The sequence below is a fragment of the Anopheles merus genome, chromosome 3L, assembly GCF_017562075.2.
Source record: "Anopheles merus strain MAF chromosome 3L, AmerM5.1, whole genome shotgun sequence".
Classification (NCBI taxonomy): Eukaryota; Metazoa; Arthropoda; class Insecta; order Diptera; family Culicidae; genus Anopheles; species Anopheles merus.
Window position 1 is genome coordinate 958,606 of NC_054085.1, and position 18,750 is coordinate 977,355.

Genomic DNA, 18,750 nt, shown 5'->3' on the forward strand with positions numbered 1-18,750 from the left:
CTTTGGAAAGCCAAATCACACCATTGCAACACATCCATTATAAAACACTCAGCAAATCAGATCCTACCATACACACCCGGAAGAGCTCAAGCCACACCGTTCATATAAAAACAATTGTGACACACTTAACAGAACCAACCGAAACGTACAACATAAGCAGGAACAGTTTATGCATTATAACCCAAAGCAGGAACATTTTATGCATTATAACCCTAAGCAGGAACAGTATAAGCATTAAACCCAAACAGGAACTTAGTGACAAGAACCATCATTCTTGTCAACAAAAGACAAACGTAACTAGCTTAGTGAAAACAATAACTTTCCAACATACAACCCGGAACTAAATGTGAGAAACCCTTAACTTCTTTTGAGTATAAATAAAACCATCTCCGATCATGGCAGGTCAGATTCGTTCGGACTGTCAGGATAGGACTATGCCCATCCTACATCTATCGAGTTCTCATTTAAAGAGTTTAGATATGTCCCCCTGCCCAAGGTAAGGCCTCTAAACTCCAACGTTTCCAGTAAGGGAAACCTCCTAAAGGTTTCTATGATCGCCTGGACGATCAAGTGTCGAACGTCCGCTTCGAAACAGTATCCACCTCAGTTCTACTTAATTCGGCAAACGATGACGAAGGCCACCCTGACCAACGCGAGTTCAAAGTTACTACATAGCAACCGTCCCAAAATCGAATATACCGTGACTATCCCAAAACATACCACATGGCAACCGTAACAGTCATCAAACACATTACAATCGTGTCATCCAAGCATGGTTCAAAATTGATATAACATACTTATTAACATTTTTTTTAATATACAAAAATATAAATCATAAAATTTCGTATGCGATCTTCATTTCGATAGGCTTATTATGGTGTTAAAATGATGTTAATATTACATAACGGTTGCATTAAAAAATGGACAACAATTATCGATTTTTCATGGGTTTATCTTAACCCGCACTAACAAAACGTCATTACACTTTATCACCAGTAGTATCCCATTAGTTAACAGACAAAATTTGACTCCTCTATCAGTCGAACTCTAACCATGATGGCCAAAAAGTGAATCAAAAGCGTGCGCGATCAAAGAATGGCACCCCGTAGCGTCCAAAATGGACTCCGTGCGGAAGTTTTTGGACGTCGTATATACCCGTTTTTGCATTTTGGTCGCCAACGTCTTGGAACTATAAGGCAACTGTTGTGGTCACGAAGTGGAAGGCTCCCTACATTCGGCGTTAAGGACGTATGCAGCCACTGAGTGACTGATGAGCGGTTAGCAGACGAGAGAGCGCCAGACGCTCGTGGGACACCGTCGGGAACACAAGGGCTGATCGTGTAATAAAGTATTGTGTATTGTTTATTACGTGTTCGGTGTAAATATAAATTGTATACTCTCGGCCATCCGAACACAACAGTGGCGACGAGGAAAACAAAATAGACTTTTGGGAGTTTTTCGAGTAAAGTTTACATGTTATGCGTGTGTCAGTCGTTGCTATAACTCTCGTGCTAGCGTCGCGCGTGTGTATGTGCGTCGCGTGATCGTACCGTGTCTCGGGTCGTATTTAATTTGTTTTATCGGGTGTTCTGTGCGTACTGCAACAATTCCTTCGTTACGGAAGCGGAGAAGAATGAACAGCCCAGGAGATCAGCCCCCATCGGAAGAGCAGCGTCGAGCATCGCAAAATTGGTACAGCGTTCCCGGTGCAGCAAGAATGCCGCAGCAGCCGCAGCAGCCATCATTAGTAGCAGTGCCACCAAATCTACAAAGTGCAATGCCCTCAGCATACCAGAATCCAGCGCCATCGCAGAATTTTGTTGAAGGGTCATCGCACCAAGCAGCGTCATCGCACCAAGCAGCGTCATCGCACCAAGCAACGTCATCGCACCAAGCAGCGTCATCGGAGCAAATGATGCAACTGATCATTTTAATGCAGAAACAGATAAGCCAACTCACATTAATGCAAAATAATTCGGCAATTGCCAAGCCCCCAGAAAATGTATTAACTTCCGCACCTTTTGCAGAGCAAATACTCGATTCTTTATCGCACCACATAAAGGAGTTCCACTACGAGGAGGAAGCAAAAATGACCTTTGCTTCGTGGTTTGCTCGATATGAGGATTTGTTTGAACGAGATGCTTCAAGGTTGGATGATAGCGCAAAAGTGCGGCTCCTCATAAGAAAACTGGGCGCAGCAGTATATGAAAGATATACCAATTTCATATTGCCAAAGAGTTGTCGTGATTTTTCGTTCAGCGAAACGATAAAAAAGCTGTCATCGTTATTCGGAGTGAAAGAGTCATTGTTGCATAGGCGTTATAAATGCTTGAACCTAATGAAACGACGTAGCGAAGATTATCTGGCATATTCTTGTCGTGTGAATCGATCCTGTGTAGATTTTGAAATTGGAAAATTAACTGAGGAACAATTCAAGTGTCTGATATACGTATGCGGACTGCGGGACGAAGAAGACGTCGAGATTCGAACACGTCTACTTGGAAAGATCGACGACCGAAACGACACAACACTGGAAAGTTTAACAGCAGACTGCCAGCGTATTTTGAACTTAAAAAAAGACAGTGCTATGATCGAGAAAGCAGCAACCGAACAAGTTTTCGCTGTGCAAAAGAAAACTGACGAACCAAAGTTTTCTGAGCGCCAAAATTTCCAGAGCAGAAAGCACGAATATAAGCGTCCTCAAACCCTACCTGGAAGAAATTGCTGGCTTTGTGGAAAAAATCATTGGGCGCGTGATTGTCCTTTTAAGTCGAATGTGTGTCGTGTCTGTAAGAAAAAGGGTCATAGAGACGGTTACTGTCCAAAACCGAAACGTTATTCAGATAGTCCAACATACAGAAACAAGTTTTCATCACGAGTGGTTTCGGTGAATACAACGAATGTTCAGCAAAGGCGAAAATATATCAATATTTTTATAAATAATGTAAGCACTCGATTGCAGTTCGACACAGGATCTGATATAACGATCATTAATCGAAACGTATGGCAACGTCTTGGAAAGCCTGAACTAAAACGAACAGTTAGCGCAAGAACAGCATCAGGAAGCGGACTCTTTCTGTTAGGAGAGTTTGAAGCGAATGTTACCATCGGAAGCGTAACTCATGTGGCTTCTTTAAGAGTAGCACAGGCAGACATACTATTGCTCGGAACAGACTTAATAGACCTGTTCGCACTTGGTTCTACCCCCATGGATGCTTTTTGTAGGCATATCTCATCTGAGGATTACTCTAAGACGGTTGAGCGGAGATTTCAAGAGGTCTTCAACGGCATGGGTCTGTGCACAAAGGCTAGTGTAAAACTGCAGCTGAAGGAAAACGTTCGTCCAGTATTTTGCCCAAAGCGACCGGTAGCTTATGCAGTACAGGAGTTAGTCGACAAGGAACTCGATCGACTAGAGCAGATGAGCATAATATCTCCAACGGATTACTCTGAATGGGCAGCACCTATCGTCGTCGTCCGCAAGGCAAACGGCAGCATTCGGCTTTGCGGGGACTACTCAACTGGACTAAATGACGCGTTGCAGCAACATGAGTATCCTTTACCATTACCTGAAGATATCTTCGCTAGACTATCGCAATGCAAAATATTTAGCAAAATTGATCTATCCGATGCTTTCTTACAGGTAGAAATCGACCCTGCCTACCGATCTTTACTCACCATCAATACACATCGAGGTTTATTCACCTACAATAGATTGCCGCCTGGTATTAAGATTGCTCCAGCAGCGTTCCAGCAGCTTATCGACACAATGCTGGCTGGTGTAAAAGGAGTGTCATGTTACATGGACGACATCATTGTCGGAGGAGCCACTGAACAAGAGCATGAAGCAAATTTAATGGCAGTTTTGAAAAGAATTCAAGAGTATGGATTCAGCATTCGATCGGAAAAATGCGCTTTTAAGGTTCAACAACTAAGATATTTGGGTTACATCATCGACACCCACGGATTGCGCCCCGATCCAGCGAAGATCGATGTCATAAAAAGGCTTCCAGAACCAACAGATGTGAGCGGCGTCCGATCCTTTCTAGGAGCCATAAATTATTATGCCAGATTTGTCCCAAACATGCGAGAGTTGCGATATCCACTGGATAACTTATTGAAGACAAATGCACAATTTCGATGGACCGCCGATTGTAAAAGAGCGTTTGAAAGATTTAAATCCTTGCTATCATCGAACTTGTTGTTAACGCATTATGATCCAAGGCATAAAATAATAGTATCGGCAGATGCATCATCAATAGGTATTGGTGCCACTATTAGCCACATGTTTCCCAATGGTACCATACGTGTGGTTCAACACGCCTCTAGAGCACTTACAAAAACGGAAGAAGGATATAGCCAAATAGATCGTGAAGGACTGGCAATCATCTTCGCGGTAACGAAATTCCACAAGATGATATTTGGAAGGCGTTTCCAGCTTCAGACAGATCATCGTCCACTACTGCGGATCTTTGGGTCGAAAAAAGGGATCCCAGTCTACACTGCCAACCGCTTGCAGCGTTTTGCGCTCACGCTATTGTCATACGATTTCGGCATTGAATATGTACGCACCGAATCATTCGGAAATGCCGATGTACTCTCCAGGCTAATTAACAAGCATGATAAACCGGATGAGGATTGTGTAATCGCTTCTGTTGCACTAGAGATGGATGTAAAGTCTATTGCAACAAGCGCTTTAGTTACGTTTCCCTTGAGTTTTAGAGAGGTCGCTCGAGAATCGAATCGTGATCCTATAGCAAGGAAGTTGCATTACTACATAAAAAACGGGTGGCCACGTAACATTGCCCTTGGCGCAGATTCATCTCGTTATCACAGCAGGAAGGAAGACTATTCAACGGTGGAAGGATGTATTTTGGTCGGAGAGAGAGTGTTAATACCAGAGAAACTACGCAAGCAATGTCTGTCCCAGCTTCATCGAGGACATCCTGGTATCCAGCGCATGAAGGCGATTGCGCGTAGCTATGTGTTTTGGCCGTCGTTAAATGAAGACATCATCGATCTCGTCAGTAATTGCCATTCATGTGCTCTGGCAGCAAAATCTCCTGCTCATGCTGATCCTTTGCCGTGGCCGAAGACAACAACGCCATGGGAGGGTGTCCATGTGCACTACGCGGGCCCAATAGATGGAGACTATTTTTTGGTAGTAGTCGATGCGCATACTAAGTGGCCAGAGATCATCCGGACGGCTAGTATCACAGCCCGCATAACCGTTAGTATCTTGAGAGGGTTGTTCGCGCGTTTCGGTATGCCCACGACACTGGTGAGCGACAATGGCACACAATTCACCAGCGGTGAGTTTTCAGAGTTCTGTTTGAGTAATGGTGTGCATCACATTACGTCTGCCCCGTTTCATCCGCAATCAAACGGGCAGGCAGAAAGATTCGTAGATACGTTTAAGCGCTCGTTAACCAAGATAAGAGTAGGATGAGCACCGCTGCAGGAAGCACTGGACCTATTCCTACAGACATATCGAACCACGCCAAACCCTCAGTTAGAGCAAAACAAAACACCTGCTGAAGTTATGTTTGGACGACCTATACGAACGTGTTTTGATTTACTCCGTCCCCCAAGGAAAATTCAACATGATTTTAGAGAAGGGAATGAAAGATCGTTCGAGCGTGATGACCTTGTCTATGCTAAGGCGTATAGTAGGAACAATTGGCATTGGGTTCCAGGAAGAGTGATTCGGAAACGTGGAAATGTTACCTACGAGGTACTGACTGGTCATCGCAGCGTCATTAGACACATTAATCAACTGAAAAGGCGTGGACCATTAAACAGCCAGGGTCCCATGACGGAACGTTTCAATCCATTACCGTTGGATGTATTATTGGATTCCTGGAGCATACCCGTTACACCATCAGCGCTCCCAGATGTTTATCCAACACAACTTGCACCGCCAGTGGCGACTCCAACTGAGCCGCCATCTCTTCCCCCACATCGATCCATTCCTCAGCATCAACGTTCACCACGTCGCTCTTCTCGGTCTAGAAGAGCTCCACGTCGGTTCGATCCGTACCTACGCTATTAAAAAGGGGGAGATGTTGTGGTCACGAAGTGGAAGGCTCCCTACATTCGGCGTTAAGGACGTATGCAGCCACTGAGTGACTGATGAGCGGTTAGCAGACGAGAGAGCGCCAGACGCTCGTGGGACACCGTCGGGAACACAAGGGCTGATCGTGTAATAAAGTATTGTGTATTGTTTATTACGTGTTCGGTGTAAATATAAATTGTATACTCTCGGCCATCCGAACACAACAGCAACAATGAAAGCATCGTAAGAAAGCCCAGGTTCATTTTTGAGGAAGAACAAAGAAGCTGAAATGAAGACAGAGGGACAAGTGGCTACATTACTGCGTTAGCTGAACCGGAATATCGATGCAACCCACCAAACAGTAAAATAATACCTGGGAAACATGAAGAAACAGATCAGGAATTAGGAATCGCATCCACTGGCTTCGCTGTGGCAAACAATTACGCGAAAACTCAATGCAATCATTTCAGGTGAATTTCAACAGAATTTCGATATAACACCCTAGTCCGCAAACTGATGCAAAAACTCTACTCTAACAATTTTGTAGCAAAAACTTAGGAGGAATTGATGAAAATCGAAGGTAGAACTTAAATCATGGATGTCTCCGTCCACCGTGGTGAAAATTCCTAATAACTGACGAAAGGCAATTCACAAAATCTTTAACTTATTTGTGCAAGTAATCTGAAATAATTCCCTTTCAACAGATGTAAAAGTAAAGAAATTATCTTTCCTAGTTTTTCTACAACCAGCCGAAAATGGCATATTTTCATCACAGTCGTTATCAGGTACACGGTGGCGGTGCAAATCGAACCACAAAACATGGTTGATTGAAACTTGTAGTGTTTAATTAAAACCTGCTCCGAAAGGTCACAAAGCACAAGCGACTAACTGCACTTTAAAGTTTTCAAGTTTTTTACATTATCATGCTAAAGTTACGGGGATATTGACCTCGAGCTCGAACATACTGAACGGTCCGTCATTCCATAGTACTTTAAGTAAAAGTTGAAAAAGTACGATGGTTTAATATGGTATACTAAAAGATCTTCAGTAATTTGTGTACGATCGTTTCGTTTCTTCGTTTCTTCCCATCTTTCAAAATCAGTCAAATCCTTTCGCGGGCCGGATTGAATGTTGTGGCGGGCCGCATTTGGCCCGCGGGCCGGACTTTGCCGACCGCTGCTCTAGAAGGTTAACATAGGCTCTCCACCTCCTACTCCTTCTCAATACGTCCCCATCGTACAGAACGATAACATGTCTCTCAATTATCCATGCTTGGGTATGCGGAGAAACCCAACCCCTTGGGCGGATGGGTTGCATGGCTAAATTGAGAGGGGGGTAGATGATTGATTTTCATGACTCTACCTGGGAGCGTCTGTTCTCCATGTTAGGAGCGGCTTCCCCCCAACGTATGTCTCTTCCCGAAGGGCTGCGCTGGCTTCTTCCGTCTTGGCTCGGTGCAGGAATCTAAAAAGCCAACGAGCGTAGGCCCTACGACAAGACTGGAGGTTAGGGGAGAGGCCTTGCAAGCCACCCTTGTAAAAAACCGCATGCAACGAATAGTCAACAAGAAGAAGTACCGTATCGGACCAATCGATTCAGACCTACGCACCGAAAAAGGATTTACGTTTGGAAGCTCGGGACATGGAACTGCAAAACCCTCTCATCGGATGTGAAGACCCGAATTGCGTTCGATGAGGTCTGAGCCCGCGGTTACGAAATAGTAGTACTTCAGGAGGTATGCTGGAAAGGCGTGACGGTGCGCCAGTACCGTAGCAACTGCACGATCTACCAGAGCGGTGGAGGGACGCGCGAGCTCGGTACTGCGTTCATGCTGCTGGGTGTGATGCAGCAGAGAGTGATCGGGTGGTGGCCGGTCAACGAACGGATGTGCAGGTTGAGAATTCGTGGCGGATTCTTCAACCTGAGCATTATAAATGTGCATAGTCCGCACCTTAGGAGCACCGATGACGAGAAGGAGGCCTTCTATACGCAGCTGGAGAGAGTGTACGACCGCTGCCCAAAACATGACGTGAAGGTCGTCATCGGATACCTTAATGCTCAGGTCGGACAGGAGGAGGCATATAAACCAATGATTGGAAGCTTCAGCGTCCACCAGGTGACAAATGACAACGGCCTCAGGATGATAAACTTTGCCTCCTCCAAACACATGAGCATCCGCAGCACCTTCTTCCAGCATGCACACCGCACACCTGCACACCTGGAGACACCCGAAGAGCGATTCAAAGTCCCAAATCGACCACGTTCTGATTGACGGAAGGCACTTCTCGGATAGTATCGACGTTAAAACGTATAGAGGCGCAAACGTCGACTCAGACCATTTCCTGGTCATGGTAAAGCTGCGCCAGAAACTCTCCATGGTTAACAACCAACGGAGTCACGCCATCCCAAGGCTCAACCTGGACCGGTTGAAGTGTGCTAATGTGGCATAGGGGTATACGACAGCACTTGGGAAAGCCGAGAACCGAGAACAACATCGCCGCGATTCCCCTCGCAGACCACTGGCGTATGGTGGAACGAGATGGTTTGACGAAGAGTGCAGACGAGCACTATCCGAGCGCCAGCATGCTACTGCTCTTCCAATCCAAGCAGCGCCGTTTTGAAGAGTCAGACAAACAGCTACTGGACCAGCTTTCTCAGTCGGGGGACATCCGCTTGTTCTACAGGAGATTGAAGGAGGCACGGAGCGGGTTTGCTTCTAAAACCGCAATGTGCCTGGATGCGGAATAAAATCTCCTGACGGACGAGCGGGAGGTGATTGAAAGGTGGAAGTGCTACTACGAAGGACATCTGAATGGAGTATAAGCAGGAGAGGCTGGCGCAAGTGGCAGAACAAGGCAACCACCACAGCAGCAGCACAGCAGTAACAACAGCGACAGCATCGGTGCAGACGACAAGGTGCCCCCGCCATCTCTGGATGAGATTGCCAGCGCCATCAAGCAGCTTAAAAGCATGGAGCCGGAGAGGCTTACCGTCGAAATGCATCGGCTGATCGTGAAAGTCTGGGAACAGGAAAAACTACCGGAGGAATGGAAGCTAGGTGTTATTCACCCAGTCTGCAAAAAGGGCGACAGGCTGGATTGTTCGAATTTCCGAGCCATCGCAGTCCTGAATGCCGCCTACAAGATCCTGTCCCAGATCCTGTTCTGCAGACTTGCGCTCCTTGCTATAAATTTTGTCGGCAGCTACGAAGCTGGGTTTGTTGGAGGAATCCACCACCATCCAAATATTCACTCTACGGCAGATCCTCCAGAAGTGCCGAGAGCGCCAGATCCCAACGCACCACCTGTTCATAGACTTCAAGGCGGCCTACGACACCATAGACCGGAAGGAGCTATGGAGCATCATGCAGCAGTACCACTTTCCTGGGAAGTTGATACGGCTGTTAGAGGCCACCATGAGAGAACATAAATGAACAAATGAAAAAAAAAACATACTTTCAGATGGAAATAAACAGAAAGAAAAAAATGGAATAGGAATATACATACAGAAAGGACAAGAAAACTGGTATCATAACATTAATATAACGAAACATGCATAGCAAGCATAGAGCTGACAGCAATTGAAATGGCTATGAAAATGCCAGAAGAACTAAATATGGATAAACCAAAATATACACGGATAGTCTAACAAGCTGTGATATGCTGAAAAAAGCTAAAGATGAGGAAGAAATTGAAGAAACGATATATAGTATAATAGAAATAGGAAATAGATTAAAGGCAAAATATGATGGATACCCGCACGTGTAGGAATACATGGAAACGAATGTGCTGATAGATTAGCCAAAGAAGGAACAATATCAAATATAACAACAGAAAACAAATAAGAATGGTAGATGCGTATGAAAGATTCAAAATAGAAATGATAAAGAAAACAAAAATCTGATACGAGGAACAATGTCAAAACAAAGGGGGAAAATTCCATGCATTTCGAAGAAAATTTGAAATGATACCTTGGCAAAAAGATATAAACATAAACGCGGAAGAAGTTAGAACAATAAACAAATTGTCACCACGACGACCGATTGACACGACTTGTCACCATTTCGGCTGGCCAAAATGAAATTAGTAGAAACAGGAGTTTGCCAAATATGCCAAACACAAAACACAGCATATGGTTTTTAACTGCAAAAAATACGAAACAAACAGAGGAGACATAACATTTCACAGGTTAAAATAAAGAGTGGAACTCTGAAAACTCTGAAAACTCTGAAGAGTGGAAGAAAACTCTGAATACATTTGAAACGTCAAATGTAGGAGAATACATCCTCACTCGCCTCATACAAGAAGAAGAAGAAGAAGAAGAAGAAGAAGAAGAAGATAAAGGGCGCTCCACTGTATAAGGAATAGGAAATAAAGATTTAATAATTACTTTTGTGTCGATGCATCTAGGTCTTGGTTATTGTTTGAATTGTTTTAATCCCCGTGCATCCGACACAAAACACACAATAAATTAAAATCATTAAAAAAAAAGTGTTAAAGGCTGTCGGATATAATCAACCGATTTTATTTACACAAAACTGTTACGTTACCTTAACTGCTTATTATTAATTTTAGCCACTATTCTCAACTTGTAAACAATCAATTTAATGCTTTTATTTCATTTTAGATTTGAGCATTTAGATTTTAATCAAACATATCAAACATATTTCCTAAGGTTATTATCAGCGCTACATATTTTGTTTAAAGTCCCGTTTAAAGGAATACCACAGGGGCATTAACAATGCGTTTACATTCGACGAGCTTTAGTACTGGGACTGGCCGTAGACGAAGTTCTTCAAACCCGTTTAACTACAATGCAATGATACGTGCAATGAGAATAAATCTCGGACTAACCCGTGATTGGAATTCTCGCAGATTCTAAACAAACTGTAACATTCTCTATCGTTCTAGTAAATGCATCGAAATAGTCACAATTCAGGTCCATTGGCTTATTCCCTGTGCGTCCATTTAGGACTGCGCTTTTCTACAAAGCTCTTAATTCCCTCACGACCATCAACCGTTGCTAGATTATCAACCATAATTTGCTCACCGAGTTCGTAAGCTGCACCAACGTCTAGCGATATTTGTTTGTAAAAAAATGTCTTTCCTAGTGTAATCACAGTACGGCTTTTCGATGCAATGGCCTTACAAATTTTGCTTACCTCTTCGTTCAACACATCTTGAGGAACAACTTTACTTACAAGTCCAGCCTGTAGAGCTTCATGTGCTGTGATAGGCAGCCCGGTGAATAGCATGTAAGCAGCTCTCATACGCGGAACGGCACGCACCACAGCAATTCCCGGAGTTGAGCAAAATATACCAAAGCTGGCCCTGTTGTGAGTAAAGATATGCAGTAAAAACAATCATCCCGAGCAACACTTTTCGCATGCGTTATTAGTTTTGGTCGTTCGAAAGGTTCTATTACCCAGGCGTAGAAAATGTGCTACTATCACTGCATACAGCCATATCACAGGACGCAACAAGCTGGCATCCAGCAGCCGCCGCTAATCCGTCAACTTTTGCAATCACTGGAACGGGCGCTGAATGAATGGCGCTTATCAGCTCGGAACATTTGTGAAACACTTGTTTATGATGTTCCGATCCACGCTCGGCAGTCAATTCTTTGAGGTTGTGCCCGGCTGAAAACACACGACCTTTCGCTGCCAGCACGATGCACCGCAGTTCCGAATCGTGCTGATTTTCAACAATATTCCTTTGAATACTGTTCATCATTTCCAACGAAAGCGAATTGCGCGTTTTCTCATTGTCTAGCAAAATGGTGCCCACTCCATCTTTGCAGGTGTACGTAGACAGATATCTTAGCGATACACCAGCACAGTGAAGCTGTTTCTACAGGATTCGAGTTCAAGTAGCAACGTTTATCACATTTTTATCCGCATTTCAATGCAAAAATACTTACCAGAAAGTTGCCGTAGCGGGCTAACATTTTGCCGGCGTGTGAACTTGCTTTGTTTTTCCTCGCTTGACATTCGACGCTGCTTGGAACAGAATCGGTCAGCTTATAACAAGCCGCATTTACACTGAAGGGTTTAGTCTTTTGGAGCGAGGCCACGGAGGTGACAAAATGTTGAAAAAAAATTTCAACTTTGTTAAAACTGCTTGTCAACTGCAAAAAAGAGCTTTTCTCGTAGCCATCCAAAATCTACACATGAACGACAAAAAGCTCAAACCTCTGTAAATCGCTCAATATTTGGTTTATAAAGCAATTAATAGATACATAAATCGATTAGAAATTTGCATTCTAGGAATATTACCTTAGCAATGCGGCAAATAGCTATTTGTTTGCTTTCTTGTTCACGCACGTCCAATTCATTTTTCGTAAACTTTTGTCAACTTTATTTCCTGGCTACTCCAGGTTACGAAATTTTGGCAAAAGCTCATGTTTTGCTAACTTTGTCAGCATTTTGTCACCTCGTGTCCATTTTAACAAATAGCAACGAAAGCTCGGAATGGGCTTTGGCTTTGCAGAACTGAACGTTCTGTTTCGATTCCTTGTTTATTCCCACAATTTCATCACGCGCATCAATATTGTTTTCTTTTACACAAAATTTTCATATCATCTCAACCGTTCTGAATCGCCATTTATTGTCATACTTATCCATTATCGAGCTTAGCTTAGGCGTGAATGCTAGAACCACTGTTATTACAGCTTATGATGTTTTGTGTGAACACATGCATGAGATGAAATTGGTAAATCATGGTTAAGTAAAAAGCGTATCCTTCGTAGCAGAAATTTCAATCGCAGTACGTCATGCAAAACGCTCGCCAGAACCTTTGTGTTATCACGAGTGCATAGAATTTGAAATCAGTAGGTAAATTATTCGTTGATATCAAAAACAAACGGAACACCAACGACCGATGCAACAGCATAAGAAATAGTAGAAGAAAAAAAAATCATATTCAAGGTGATTGCATTTTAAAAGTTGCTCTTCTCGGCAAATCACACCATCCGTCTAAACTTCGGTGATGGGTCTCTTAGCGATGTAAGCTTTGACATTCTCATTATCTAGCACCTTCTGGACCACCTCCTGCAAGTTCGGGAAGTTCTCGAGCAGATTTGTCTTGGTCAGGTAGTTTAGATAGTCTAGGATACCAGCAAAATAAACATCAGCCCAGGTCGGCTTGCCAAGCACCAGGTGGCCATTGTTCTCCTTGGCGATCACGTTCAGCTTAGTCAGATAAAACGGAATCACCTCGTTGTTCAGGGTAACCATTTTTTTCTCCTTCACCATATCGTCCGGTTCGTAGGCGACAATCGCAATTTCTACGAGTAAAGAATGAAATAATGCGTCATTGGTATGGTCGCTATCCCACCATCGACCATCAATACTCACTCAGACGAAAATCATTGATCGTATCGACAATGGCATCGATTTGCAGAGCCTCTAACGGATTATCACCGGCCAGATTGATCTGCTTGGCCACATACCGGCACATTGCCAGTGATTGGTGCACACGCTTACCATCGACCTCCAACACCGGCATCTGGCCCATGGGCATTGCTGGAAAGAGAAACGCGGACCATTGGACGGATAACGGGCAGAGGGAGGGGAAAGAGAGAAAGAGAAATAGCGGTGTTAAATTTTAATAGTAGCTGGATTTGCGAGCGATGTAAATTTTGGTAGCTTTCGCAATGTTTTTTTTTTTAAAACATTGTTAAGTTTTTTTTCTGTTTTGTTTGTGTCGTTGTATGAGATAAGCAGCTGAATCTTGAATCCATTGGTTCTACAAAAAGAAACATAAAGCGGAAAATTCGTCTTATCACGGAACCGAATATGGCGAATGCATAGCTATGATACAGTAGTAACAACACATATCAACAGGTTTGTACTAGAAAAAATAAAAATAACACAAAGGAAGAAGATCCGCCAACAACCCGGCCCAACCTAACGTGACTATGCAACTTTGCACGGTCCGAAGGATGAGTATGCTGGTTTGTTAGTAGATAAGATTATGAAACGAAATCATTGTAACTGCAGCAAGGAAAACGGAAAGAGCTTTTTAAACTGTTTTTTGTTGGCTCCCGTCAAGAGGGCAGACTTTGATTTTTACGGTTCTTGTTTGCCCGTGCTATCACGAACATGTTTATTTCCATATTTTTGCTGTATTTCAATTATTCCGACGCATATCTTCTGCAGAGAAAAAAAATCGTTCTGCCTCTAACTGCTTCGCGGCAGTGCAGTCGATTGTTGTTGGGCCGTTGGCTAGAATGTATATTCGGTGACACAGTTCGTCGGTGCACGCATTTCGGCGCCAGTGTATTTAGCGTTTTAGATTTCAGTCTTTGGTCGTTTATCAATCCAGCTACGAATGGATTCGATCGATGTTACGTTGTCAACCACTCTCTGCAGATACGGATGGTTTGCGACCAGATCGGACTTGGTCATGTAGTTCAAATAGTCCAAAATGGCGGTGAAATAAATGTCGGCCCAACTCAGCTGAAAAATGAGGAAAGAAAAAAATAAATAATGGATAATGGTGAATGTTCGTGCATGTTTTGCCCGAAACCTGTGTCCATCACACATCGGTCGATCATAATTGCGAACAGCATTTACTTTAGAATTGGCCAGGTATCCATTGTTATCACGTGCAATGTCGTCCAGCTTCTCCAGATAGAATGGAATGACCTCGTTGTTCAAAGTAACCAATTTCTTCTCCTTGATCTCATCGTCCGGCTCGTAAGAGACAACGGCAATCTCTAAAATGTTACAGGGTTTTAATGTGCGAGGTTCAGATTGAGTAGTAAAACTAAATGTCCCTACTGGTAGGAATAATCCAATCGGCCATTTTTTGCATCCTTTTCGTTAGGAAATTGCGTTTGCTCAATGGCTACTTGGTTCGCTGTGTTCAAAGGAAAACACACGTTATCAATCAATAACATTCGAAGGGTGTGCGAGACCCATCAATGCTGCCATGCGATGTGTTGTGCACATCTTTTTGCTACAAAAATCGTCCTTCCTACAAAAAAGGATTGCAAAAATATGGCCGGTAGAACCATCCGAGCAGAAGGCACTTTGCAGTGCCTTCAGAAAAATAGGGACACCGTTTAAGCGGACGCGCTTACTTAGACGGAAATCGTTCACCGTGTCGACCACGGTGTCAATCATCATGTTCTCCCAATCATCAGCGCCGGCCAAACCGACCTGGTTGGCCAGATAGCGAGACATAGCGACCGACTGGTGCACTTTTTTGCCGTCAACCTCCAGTACCGGCATCTGACCCATCGGCATTGCTGAAACGAAAGATGGAATTTTTGGTTCATGGCAACTGGAATGATGGCCTTCGCAAAATTCTGAAGGTTTCGATGTGGGCATATACGTATGAACAACGCTGTGGAAATGGATGGATGAATCAAGCGAGACTTGAGAGGGGGGTAAATTTGTAGTACACGGACCCAGTCCGTTGCAAAACGATGTTGAAATAAAAATGCACTCCCTGGACTCCAGAATCAGCTGCTTCGAGTGATTGTATCATGTGAACGCGTGTACATGTGGGTTTATCTTGTAATCGAATGTTGTAATATCGCATATCAAAATGTATAAATTCAAAATCCAGCCAATATTAAAATTGAATCTTATCCTTAAGGTCATATTTCGCATTTTGAAGTACATAAAGCAAACACTGTTTTCATTGCTGCATTCAAGATCATATTTAAAACATAAGTTACAAAGGAGAAATGTACACTAAAATACTACCGACACACAAAACCAGATTAATCACATGGCGTTGAATCTGCAGTGAAGTTATTTTAACAAATCGTAATCATCACCACCGATACATACGTACATTGGGGGTACCAAAGTGGTACGCATGTGTATCGAATGGGATCAATCGATGGCTAAAATTATAGTGCATCTATTGACGACAATGACGATTTCACAGAACACGAAACATCGATAGTATCCTAACTATCTCGGTTAGAAGGTCAATCGAACCGTGCCAAACCAATCGTGACATCGGCTTTTCATCACGAGAGCATGTCAGTGGCGAGGGAATACAAAACTCGGCAAGGGTCGTTTGGCCGGGGACGTTGGGCGTGGGACGTACATGTATTTAGAAACTATTGCGGTTGGGATGTGATGTTAAGGCTGCGGGTGGGGGGGAAGGTTAATTAAATAATCATGAGAAAGCAATGTACTATCGATTTGCAGGTGCGATAGTGATGAATAATTCAATTTTAGCAAAACCCTTCTGTTAGCAAATGCTAACAACAACAGTACAGAGACAAACTAGACATGGACAGATTGTCGAGTGACTCACTTGGCTTGAGTGCTGGCCATTCTTCGCGGGTGATCCTCACATCATCGAACGGAAGGTTGCCGTAAGACAGCAGGAACCGCAGTGGTTCGCCCAGAGCTTTTACGTTGAAATAGTAAACCTTGTAATCCGGCATGATGTTGCACTTAAGTGAAGATCTAAAGAGAAACAAATGGAAAGAGCGGTTATTTTTATAGAAAAGCGCTTGAAACATGTTTAAATTGTACTTAAATAATTGTCATTTTCATCTATAAATTGGAATGATCTGCAATTACTCCTATCAGATAGAATACTTCTTCTATCAGATAGAATAGTTAATTTTGAGTCTCTAAATTATCTGTGTTGCATAATGAATTAATTCATAGCATTATTAAGTTGTTCCAAATTCTAGCTGGTTTAAAATTTGCCTTTGCTGTTTGATATTTTTATGTTCACATGAACATGACAAAATTGGGCCGGTCTGGTGAAACAGTCGTCAACTCGTACGACGTAACAACATGCTCGTCATAGGTTCAAGTCCCGAATAGACCGTGCCCCCATACACTGAAAACCAGGCTCACTTCACTAGTGGGTACAGGCAGGCCTTTGGCCGACAGAGGTAGTTGCGCAAAAAAAAAAAAAACCTGACAAAAATACAAATTTTGTAAGCGATGCAGCTAATACTTAAGCACAATTGGATCGTGATCGAACCTCATTACCAAACCAACACAACAATCGCTGTACCTCCTTATTCTCCATCTTTTCTAGAACTACCTTTGGAGGTTAAACTATTTCTATTCGGATTTTCGGTAACACGTTTTCATAACTACTTCAGCTTTTTGCCAGTAAAAGTAAATCTTCTTAAGCGAAAACAAGATTTGTGTTTAGTAAACACCATCAAAAATCATGCGTATCCTCACTAAACCGACACACCGGACTACTTGGATGAAGATTGATATAACCTTGACCACCTAATTATGCTGATGCGACTGACTTCCAAACCGGTTGCTCCAGGACCGGTGCCGCAAACTTTACCCCATGCAAACACACGCTTTTAATATTTTTTTGCACCATATTCGCTGTTTCGTAGGGCATAGGACGCAAAGATTTCATAAAGGTTTGCCAACATGTTAAGCATTACACGGCTTTTGCATTACACGTACTGGTACTGCTACAATACTGCACTGCACCTCGAACGCAACTCGAAGCGAAACAATACATTTTATTTCCACTTTTGCACCCCATTATTTGCTGGTCTCTGTTTTGATCGAGCAATGTACTTTCGAAAGCGCTCATCACCCACTGGCATGCATTATGCTTTAACCTTCATCGACGCGCACTAGCTTACCTGCTGATCGAACTTGAGCTAAGAATATGGTCAGACTAAAACAAGCGTGCGTACCACTCGCTTATTTATCCCAAAACCCGGGACCCGGTAGTGTGGTATTCGTGCGTATTCGGGACCATGTGTAACGCGCACACTCGTCGTTGCCATACGAACGTGTCGTAGTTACTTGAACGATCAGTCTTATCTCCGTGCTATCGCACCGTCGTGCAAGGGCTCGCTCCACCCGAACTTCTGTGTCAAAGTAGGTTTTATTTTTTTCGGTGTCTCTCTCGAAGAATATTATGAGAACTTATGATGTGTTTTTGTTTCGTTTCTGAGATACAACGCGCTGAAACATTTGCTATATCAATAATCATCTTCATTATCGAGCAGAATCCGTCGCGTAATAATATTAATTTTTGAAGAGATTGTTTCAATGCAATACGTAGAAGCTTGCCAACGTTTACTAAACTTCCTGGACCACGTTCTTACCTAAACTTCCTGGACCTATTTTAATCATCAGTCGAGCGGTTGAAAAATGAGACACAAACAAGGTACATGGTAAAAAAACAATACTTGCTAAGCTGGGCAACAAAACCGCCGATAACGAATATCTGAAACGAAACGATAGATCATGCAATAGACGAGTCATACCACTGTAGTGGTATTGGGCATGCCCTACATCACAGATCCATTGATCGTGAAACAGATTTTCGAATTTGTTCAATGCTGCGATACATATCGATGGTAGCGGGCTGTTTTACGCAGTTTTATTTTTACTCATCACGTACCCCCATCCACCGTGTTGTTACCCTGTTCGAGTGGCCTGTATTACATTTTCTTGGTCAGCGTGCGACAATTACATCTGAACGATTTTGTTCCCATGTGAAGCCCTTTTTGGCTATTGGTATTATGCAATGTAGTACAGAACGAACAACAGTTTAGCATATAGGCACAGTTAACCAATTGCGGATCAGCTAAGATTTGTTTTAACTTTTGATTCTAATTAATTTTGCAACAATATTTTATTCAAAAAAATAAAATCCTTCATATAACAAAAATTATTAAGCACGAAGATAGCAGGATGGACTCGTTTGAAATGGTTCCAACTG

The 18,750-nt window shown here is 43.1% G+C and overlaps 2 protein-coding genes across 4 annotated transcripts; both read right to left on the reverse strand.

The window, feature by feature from the left end:
- Positions 1-10,554: 10,554 nt before the first annotated feature.
- Positions 10,555-12,086, reverse strand: LOC121598951 (enoyl-CoA hydratase domain-containing protein 3, mitochondrial-like). Its single transcript, XM_041926333.1, has 3 exons — positions 11,975-12,086; positions 11,480-11,904; positions 10,555-11,385 (listed from the first exon to the last, which is right to left on the reverse strand). The coding sequence occupies exons 1-3, from the start codon at positions 11,999-12,001 to the stop codon at positions 11,004-11,006; spliced, it is 834 nt and encodes a 277-aa protein (XP_041782267.1). The 5' UTR covers positions 12,002-12,086; the 3' UTR covers positions 10,555-11,003.
- Positions 12,087-12,623: 537 nt separating this feature from the next.
- Positions 12,624-17,787, reverse strand: LOC121598952 (glutathione S-transferase). 3 transcript variants are annotated; one of them, XM_041926335.1, is made up of 5 exons: positions 17,660-17,767; positions 16,336-16,490; positions 15,140-15,307; positions 14,631-14,773; positions 14,121-14,513 (listed from the first exon to the last, which is right to left on the reverse strand). In XM_041926335.1, the coding sequence occupies exons 2-5, from the start codon at positions 16,466-16,468 to the stop codon at positions 14,346-14,348; spliced, it is 612 nt and encodes a 203-aa protein (XP_041782269.1). In that variant the 5' UTR covers positions 16,469-16,490; positions 17,660-17,767; the 3' UTR covers positions 14,121-14,345. The 3 variants fall into 3 exon arrangements, with proteins under 3 accessions (XP_041782271.1, XP_041782269.1, XP_041782270.1); XM_041926336.1 differs by lacking the exon at positions 17,660-17,767 and adding an exon at positions 17,056-17,176; XM_041926337.1 differs by lacking the exons at positions 14,121-14,513; positions 14,631-14,773; positions 15,140-15,307 and adding exons at positions 12,624-13,339; positions 13,410-13,577 and having other exon boundaries at positions 17,660-17,787.
- Positions 17,788-18,750: the final 963 nt, after the last annotated feature.